This window comes from Trichechus manatus, unplaced genomic scaffold, assembly GCF_000243295.1.
Source record: "Trichechus manatus latirostris isolate Lorelei unplaced genomic scaffold, TriManLat1.0 scaffold00163, whole genome shotgun sequence".
Lineage (NCBI taxonomy): Eukaryota > Metazoa > Chordata > Mammalia > Sirenia > Trichechidae > Trichechus > Trichechus manatus.
The window spans coordinates 1477702-1486398 of NW_004444099.1; the positions used below are offsets into that span (position 1 = coordinate 1477702).

At 39.5% G+C, this 8697-nt stretch overlaps 1 protein-coding gene across 2 annotated transcripts in view; it reads right to left on the reverse strand.

Annotated features, from left to right (window-relative positions):
* Window positions 1-541: 541 nt before the first annotated feature.
* SUPV3L1 (Suv3 like RNA helicase) overlaps window positions 542-8697 on the reverse strand; it is a 39054-nt gene continuing 30898 nt past the window's right edge. Inside the window, exons 11-15 of one of the 2 annotated variants that reach the window (XM_023740732.1) lie at window positions 8181-8400; window positions 6631-6711; window positions 5021-5197; window positions 2102-2250; window positions 542-1286 (exon numbers count right to left, since the gene is read on the reverse strand). In XM_023740732.1, coding sequence (XP_023596500.1) covers window positions 857-1286; window positions 2102-2250; window positions 5021-5197; window positions 6631-6711; window positions 8181-8400 — 1057 coding nt within the window. In that variant the 3' untranslated portion in view covers window positions 542-856. Of the gene's footprint in view, window positions 1293-2101; window positions 2251-5020; window positions 5198-6630; window positions 6712-8180; window positions 8401-8697 lie in introns of both variants that reach the window. The other variant, XM_004386383.3, reaches the window with a different exon arrangement.

Genomic DNA, 8697 nt, shown 5'->3' on the forward strand with positions numbered 1-8697 from the left:
CATAAACTTACAGGTAATGAGAATCTGAACCCAGGTATGTCCAACTTCAAAACTCTTAACTCATTTTAGCTGTTTCTAACCAGGAAGAATTAAAAACTAGGTTGGACAAGTAGAGGCCACCATGCATAAGACTGGCCTTTTGAATAAGGAGACCACCCTATCTAAGATAGCCCACCCACTGTCAACCATCACTCTCTTACCTTACTCTACTTCTTTCTTGCATTTCTCTCTACCTGAAATTACATCTATTCGTTTCACAAGTATTGACTGTGCTGCTACGATATTCCAGACACTGTGGTCTAGACAGACAACAGTCTCTGCCCTCACAGAGCTGACATTCTTTACTGTTAACTTCTTCCTGTCTCCCTGACCAAAATATAACCTCCATAATGGTAGGTTATATTTTGATATAAAAATATCATGTTTTACTTATTGCATATCTTTAGCAGCAAGAATAGAAGTTCAATAAATATTTGCTGAGTGAAAGAATGAGTACAAGACACGTAAATGTTGATCAAAGATTTCCACTGATTTCTCCGGTGTAGAAAACTGGTCCAACACTTCATTAAATTGATTTTATTCCCATGCAAAGCTCCTTATAGTGCACTGTCTTGGTGCTATACTACAAATCTCCACTATATAAAAAATAAAACTGTGATTTAAATATAATGTCTAAGACATCCCAGTATTTTTTTAAATGTTGAAACAAACAGCAGTTTAGTCATCTTGGAGAGTTAATTTTTATGTGCAAAGAAAAAAACAATAAGAGACAGCCACAGTACTATAGCAGGCAGTAAATGCATACGAGGAAAAAGGATTTTTAAATAGATTTTTATTTGCAAAATAAAAAAAAAAACTAATCCGAGTCAAGTTCCTTCTTCTTTCTTCTCGTCCCTTTTGAATTACTCCCCGATTCTGTTCTTCCCTTGCCATGTTCAGTTCGTTGTGTCAACCACTCTTTTTCTAGCTGTTTCAGCAGGTCTGGAGTGAGAAGTCCTTGCTGCACCAATCTGGAAGCAAGGGATTTCTCGCCTGCCTCAGGGCTGTGTGGCTCAGCAGCTTTACTCCCTAAAGTTTTGGTGCCACGCGTCCTTCTACTTTGGCTCTTTAAGGTTCCTGACAAACCAGACTGGCTCCCGGCTGGCATGCTCTCCAAATGCAACAGCTTATGTGTCTCGGAAATTTTAATCAGTTTGGTGATGTTGTGTACACCTTCTTGGATAATGCCATCTAGTTGTTTCTGGAGATCTCGAATAAGGCTGGCATCTGGAAACATATCCATAAATCTGTAGCTGGAAAAAGACAAATTATATTATAGTAACAGCTTTTATCATAGTTGCTGGACTAATCTCAGTGACCTACCTACATCTTGACACCAGTTAACTCCAAATGTTCTTTCTGCAAACTCTGTCCAGTGTCTTTCCTCAGCCTTTATTTCTACTCCGCTCACCTGAGTAATATGTCACCTCTCAAGTAACTGTGATATGCTCCCCTAGGGGAATATGCCTAGAACCACTAGTCTAGGGCAGGAGCCCGGGTGGCACAGTAGTCAAGAGCTACGGCTGCTAACCAAAAGGTCAGCAGTTCGAATCCACTAGCCACTCCCTGGAAACCCTATGGGGCAGTTCTACTCTGTCCTGTAGGATCACTATGAATCGGAATTGACTCAACAGCAAAGATTTGGCTTTGGTTTTTGGTCCAGAGCACTGCTTCTCAAATGTTAATACACAAATTAATCACCGGGGGATCTTGTTAAAAAGCGGACTTTGATGCAGTAAGTCTGGAGTGGGCCTGATTACCTGTATATTTCTAACAGGCTCCCAAGTAATACCGATGCTTTTAGTTCAGAGACCACCCTTCGAGTAGCCAGGGGCTAGTGGACCTTCTCACCTAGCTATCTTAATTAGAATCACAAGAACTCCTTATGTCATTTTTGGAATGGGTTTAAACCAGGTTTAACTGCCTTTGTGGATAATAAACACAATACAGAGCACCCTGCAAATGTGCGCCTAACTTGAAAGAGCAGAAGACCACTCATATAACCTTTGATTTGCCCTATTACTTACAAAACTGAGAGCACATAAAGGAAAAAAATTAGTACCTTAGCCACAGGTAGAGATCCAAGACATCATGGACAGCTTCAAGATCCATGAGGTCTTTAATATTTTTAGGTGGAAGTAATGGCCATTTAATATAGCGGCGTAACCACGCAAAGGTCAGTGGCTCATTCCTGCTATACTGCCTGGCAAACTGCCAAAAAAAAGAAGAAAGGAGTTTGGTAAAGGAATGAGAATTCATTTATGTCTGTGATTAGAAAGAAAAATGAAGAAAGCACAATGAAATGCTAACTGTGGTTGTGTTTCAATAGGCAGGCTGATTTCTTCTGTATACTTTTCTATATTTTTAAGAAGGAGCCCTGGTAGTGCAGTGGTTAAGTGCTCGGCTGCTAACCGAAAGGTCAGTGGTTTGAACCCACCAGCCGCTCAGCGGGAGAAAGATAATGGCAGTCTGCTTCTGTAAAGATTGTTCCTGTCTGCTGTTGAGTTGAAGCCTTGGAAACCCTATGGGGCAGTTCTACTCTTACCTACAGGGTTGCTATGAGCCGGAATCAACTAGACAGCAACAGGTTGTATTTTTAAGAACATTTATTACTTTGTAAAAGTACTTAGGAAAAAAGAAAGGATGATTTTCTTCTTTTTCCAAAATCAGGACAATAATACGTGCATCAGAAGTTTTACAAAGACTAACTTCCCAAGGCCTAAGTCTGTTAACTCTCCTTTAAAACTTTAATGTTCTAAGCTATGGGCAGACATACCCGAAAACCCCCATTTCTACCACTTCATGTAGCCCCATAACCTCTAATAGTTGAATTTTCTGTATTGTGTTAATGTTCTCTCTTCTTATAAAGAAACCATTGGAGGTGGCCTGGTGCAAGGCTGGTCATGAATCATCTTGACTCTGCCTCTTACTAGCTGTGTGGCGCCAGGTCACTACTCTGTGCTTCAGCTTCCTCATCAGTAACATGAGACCACCACACCCCTTCCTTGAACCACAAGATACTGCTGGGTATCATGCTTTAGCGGGGTAGGAAGGGCCCGCCAACATTAGGTGTTAGCATACATAACCTATACTACAGGAGGCAGGAATACAACTATATAAGAAGACTTTTTAAGCATGAATTTTAAGTCTTTAGCTTCAAGAATAAACTGATTTCAAATGGTTCATTTCCTAATTAGGGAAAATTATCTCTAAATGTTCAACCTAAGCAAGCTAAATACTTCAGACAGGCAAGGGAGTTTTAGACCAACTGTGGTCAAATAATGCTATGATTTTATTAAGTTCAGTCCGGTACATTCTGCTATGTTCCATAAATGACAAGTAAGACAGTCACGGAGGCTGGAAATGTGACCACACTAACCTGCTCAGCATGACTCGCCAAACACAATTCTCTAGCTTTCTCAGAAAGACAGTGGCTTTCGTGTTTTTGGTCACAAACAACTAGTGGAAGCCTAATATGTAAAGGAGCTAAGTACAAAGCTGCCCAGAGACGGGAAGGGAGACACACCCATCCATTCAGATACCTTCACTCAGCAGCCGCCCCTCAAGAAGCCCCAGGGAGCACCAATTCAAAACCAGGGTTCTAAAGGCCATCAGTGGGTTGAGCTCTTTTACAGTAACGACAGAGATCAAGAAAAAAAGTAAAAACCTCTAGATTTCACGTTCTAATGTTTAAACAGAAGCAACTGTTGACCTAGACTGTTCCAAAAACTGCATTACTGCCAGCTTAAAAACTTCTGTTTCATTAAAACAGCTGCCTGAAGGATGGTGTAAATGGGGCTGAGACGCTGGATCAATCTCCACTCAGATGCACAGAAAAAAACACTCTGTTCCATAAACTTCCACCTCATGCCAGCTAGCTCTCTCACAAATGTCAGCTCTAAGAAATACACGTTATCCAAGAATTTTCCAGATAAACACCTGGATATGGAAGACCTCCAAGAACATACTGTTAGGAGAAAAAGAAAAAGGCAAGCTGCAGAATAATTCATTCTGATAACATTTATAGGAAAACACATCCACACAACAAACTAGAATTTCCGCAGGCACGTGTGTGTAGGCAAATGCAAAGAAAAAGGTCTGTGGGAACACGTGCAAACTCACAATAGTAGTTATTTCAGAGGACTGAGATTGGGGGTACTAGCCAAACCTATCTGTAGTGTCTTAATTTAGTACAAAGAGAAAGTGTTTATGTAATTAAATATTAATTAAAAAAATAAATTTAGAAATAAATTTGATTAGAACAGAACTGGTATGCAGAACACTAAGGCCTATGGAGATGGCACCTAACCTACAGCAATGAGTCAGGAAGATTCAGGCAAGTGGAGACCTTTGGGTTTAGTGGGGTGGGAAGGGCACTCCAAACAGACAAGAGCACGCGTGAGGGCCCAGAGAGATGAGAGAACATGGAACGGGGCTGGAAATCCAGTTTCTGCTGCCCTTCCCAGGCCCCCTTGTTTGGATAAACCCTGTGCTCCTCAGAAGTCAGAGATGTGTACCTCCCATCCAATGGGTTAAAATAAAAGGGGCTGGAACACTGGCGCCATGCTCACACAAGACAGCAAGCCTGGGCTCAGTGACTTACACTTAAGAAAACTGACTACTCTTGCCACTGCTGGCCTCTAATCCCGTTTTCCTCCTCAACAGTATTATCCAGCAATAATAAGGAAAAAGTGTATCATCAGGCAAAGCCTCCTCCCTCAAAGAAATGTTCTTTAATTATTTTTGGTTTTAGCTTCTTCACTCAGGCTGCCATACAAACCCAAATACAAATCAAAGCTTCCCCTACTCCCAAAAACAATGTATCTGTAAGAAAGAAAGTCACTTTACATTTAGGTTCTTACAAAGTCTCTCATATTACAGAGCACTCTCCCAACTGTTTTATTTTGAATAAAAAAGTACTGTTTGGGGGAAAATCCATCAACTTGAAACAACTCGAAATATCACAGAGATAAAGGCTTACCTGTAACAATGAAGAGCAAACGAAAGGCTGCTTCTTGTTGATAGGAGCTGTGCAGAAAACGTACCTCACTCGGAGACTTAATGGAATATGCTGGATTAATTCTGCAGAAAATTTAAAATCATCCATATTGCAGACAAAATACTGCCCATCGACTTGTGAAAAGTCTACAAAAATATCCTAGGGAAAAAAAGATATATGAAATTACAGACTGCCAAATTGGGCATGAATAAAATAGTGAAGTCAAATAAAGATAATCTCTTTAATCCATAACAGACTTCCAGAAAGGCCTGCTTTATTCACTGCTTCCTCAAGCTAATAGACTTCCCATAGCCCTCCCAACCTGAAATACTCAAGGGATAAAATTCCTCAGGATGAAGGTCTCAGAAGATTTTGAGAGAAAGTTTTCAATTCAAGATAAATTTCACAAATAGTAATTTTACAAAAATAAACTATTCCTTCATACCCATGAGGTTAACCAGTAATTGTGTGACACAGCACCAACACTTTTAGAAAAATACAACACAAAGGAGATTCAAAAGTGAGTTTCTTTCAGTTCCTTGCTTTGGACATTTAGGGTCATGGTTTCCTGGGACGTCCAAGTTAACTGGCCTAATAACGTGGTTAGTGCTTCTGTTCTATCTCCTAGTTGGCTGCACAGTGCCTAGGGTCTTCAAAGCTTGCAAGCAGCCATCCAAGGCACAACAATTGGTCTTTATTTGCCTGGAGCAACAGAGGAAGGAGAGTCAGGAATAAGAGAAGGATATGGAGGAACAGGTGGCTGACTGCCTCCATGAATAACTGCCTCCTCTGCCATGAGACCAGAAGAACTGGATGGTGCCTGGCTACCATTACTGAACATTTTGATCAAGAATTCTATAAAAGAATCCTGATCAAGAGAGGGAAAAGCAGAAGAGAATTTCAGATTCTTATGGAATCCAGACTTTCTGGAGCCAAGGGAGCTGGATAAACCCCTGAAACTACTGCCCTGAGATGATCTTTAAAATTTAAACCAAAAATATCCCTTGAAGTCTTCTTAAAACCAAACAATAGTTTAGCTTAACTAGTAAAAAATGTCTGCATTGAGCATTATGCTCTTTTAAGAACTATGTATATGGGATCAAACTGACAGCAGCAACTCCAAAGATTAGACAGGAAACTTAAGGCGCAGTGAGTTTATGTCAGGGCTTTGAACCGGTTCGGTCTGGTTCGAACCCCTGCTGGGAATTTGCATTTCTACCCCAGATGTACAGAATTCTACATTTTAACAAGACCCCCAGGTAATTCTTTCGTGTAATACATTTTGAGAACCACTGCTCTAAAAGTGGTTCTCAGAACTGGTCCCTAACTAGCAGCATTAGCATCACCTGGGAACTTGTTAGAAATGCAAATTCTCAGCATGGGTTTGAACCTGTTCCAAGGCCTGGTTTAAGTTCACTGGGGAGGAACAACTCAGAAAAGGAAGGTGAGAATGGTTGCATAACTTGAGGAATGTAATCAATGTCACTGAAGTGTACATGTAGAAACAGTTGAATTGGTGTATGTTCTGCTGTGTACATTTTCAACAACAACAAAAAATAAATTATTTTTTCAAAAAGTAAGTTTCTACTTACAATGAGATTAGAAAGTGTTGTCTCAGGGAGATGGTAGGCAAACATTTCAATCTGCTCAGCAGTTGGATGAAGACCAGCTGACTTTAGTAAAAGAAAAAATAACCATTAGCTGATTTTAAAAAAAGGACAGATGTTCTTATTTCAAGATGAAGTCCTACATTAAGGCTAAGCTCTCACCAAATGAGTTAAGTGCCAAGACTTTGAGTGAAAAAGAGAAGACCATCATCATTTTATCTCTTATAACCAATTAGGAAAGCTGATAACTTCCTAAAACTAAAAATTATGCTCATAATTAGTCTTTTGCTTACATTTTAGTCATATTTCTAAAACTGATGATCGATACGCTGCTAAAAACCGCCTTCCAGTGTAAATGATTTTCTAAGTCTCAGTTCTCCCCACTGAACAAAAATGAACACGGAAACCCCAATTCCTTTCAGCAGGGAAATAAAATGGATATACCTACATACATGAGAAAATTTCTAAACTGGAGGTCAATTACCGGTTTAGCCGTGTGACTACAGTATTAAGAAACTACCACAGGTGAGTACAATGAAGCAAGGAAAAAAGAGAGAGACAAAGGAATGGGAAGGCAAAGAGGAAAGGAGGAGAGACAGATGAGGCAATGAGGCATAAGAGTGGGAGAAAGTGTATGAGTAAAGAAATGAGGTACACAGGAGAAACTGGGGTATCACTGCGTCATGGGAGCCACCCATGAACCTAACCACACTCTTAACAAAAACTAGAGAAATGATTTCAACCACAGCTTCCCTCCAGTAATGTTTTCTTGCATTATCGCATATATATTCCCCTTACTTAGTGTCACTGAAAATTGAGACAAGCCACGTAAGTGAATTTAAAATTTAACCTTAAATTTGAACTACTCAAAAATTAAGTTACTACTGAATTTGTTTATGGTGATGGGAAATTTGGCAATGGATATTGGTGACGGTTGCACAAGATGATTGATATAATTGGTGTCATGGAATTATACACATGAAAAATGCTGAATTTGCAAATGTTGTGGTATCTATACTTTTACAATAAAAAAAGAAAAAAACAGTTATTTTGTTTAACATATGTACACCTCCGACTCATTAACTACACTAATCAAAATTTAACTTCATCCTTATTGGTTCAAAGTTGTATTGCTTAGTGCTGTTTTTCCCTACATTCAAGGGTTTCTTCTACATTCAGGCTCTGGGAATTTTTCGGTCTGCTGACACAGCTCTGTGTGCCCACCTAAAGTAATGTGCCTATCCACCTGCTGCTTGATTCTAGAAAGAACTACAGGAAAGGCAGGTTAATTACACTTGCTCAATCTAATCTTTCACTTGCACACCATTATCTGACCCAGGAGTCTCTATACCTCTATAAAGCAATAAAGTAGGGTTTTCTTGACATTATTTCCATGGCACAACAACAACAACAAAAAAAAAATTGGGGTGGGGGGCTTATTTATGTTTCCAGATATCTAAGACCAGCGTCTGAATGACAGTTAAAGAAGGGATAACTGTACTCCACAGAGAAGTAACTAACATGTTACACCTTACCTGTATAGGTTCCACAGGCCTATTCAAAATTTCCTTTAATAAACTAAGGTCTTCACGATTCATTGTTGTAACCTCTCCTTCTTTAAATTTCGAGCTGTATCTACCAGCTCTGCCGGCAATCTGTAGGGCTTGAGAGGTGGTGATTGGTTCTATTTCTTTCTCTCCCTTTTCATTAATACTGGGCTTTAAAAGGGAGTAAAAAATAATTCTTCTTATGCTCCTGAAATAGAAATAAAAGTGATCTCAGACTGTGTATGACAAAACTTCAATCACTTGGGTCATCACATAAATCCTCACTTTAGGTCTAGTTTAGGCCTGCCTGCAATCTTGCCCACCATTTAAAAAATAAGGAAACTTAAAGAATGTAATCAATGTCACTGAATTATACATGTAGAAATTGTTGGATTGGTATATGTTTCGTTGTGTATATTTTTACCACAAAAAAAAAGGAAAAGTACTCTTATGCACTGCTGGTGGGAATGTAAAATGATACAACCATTTTGGAAAATGATATGGC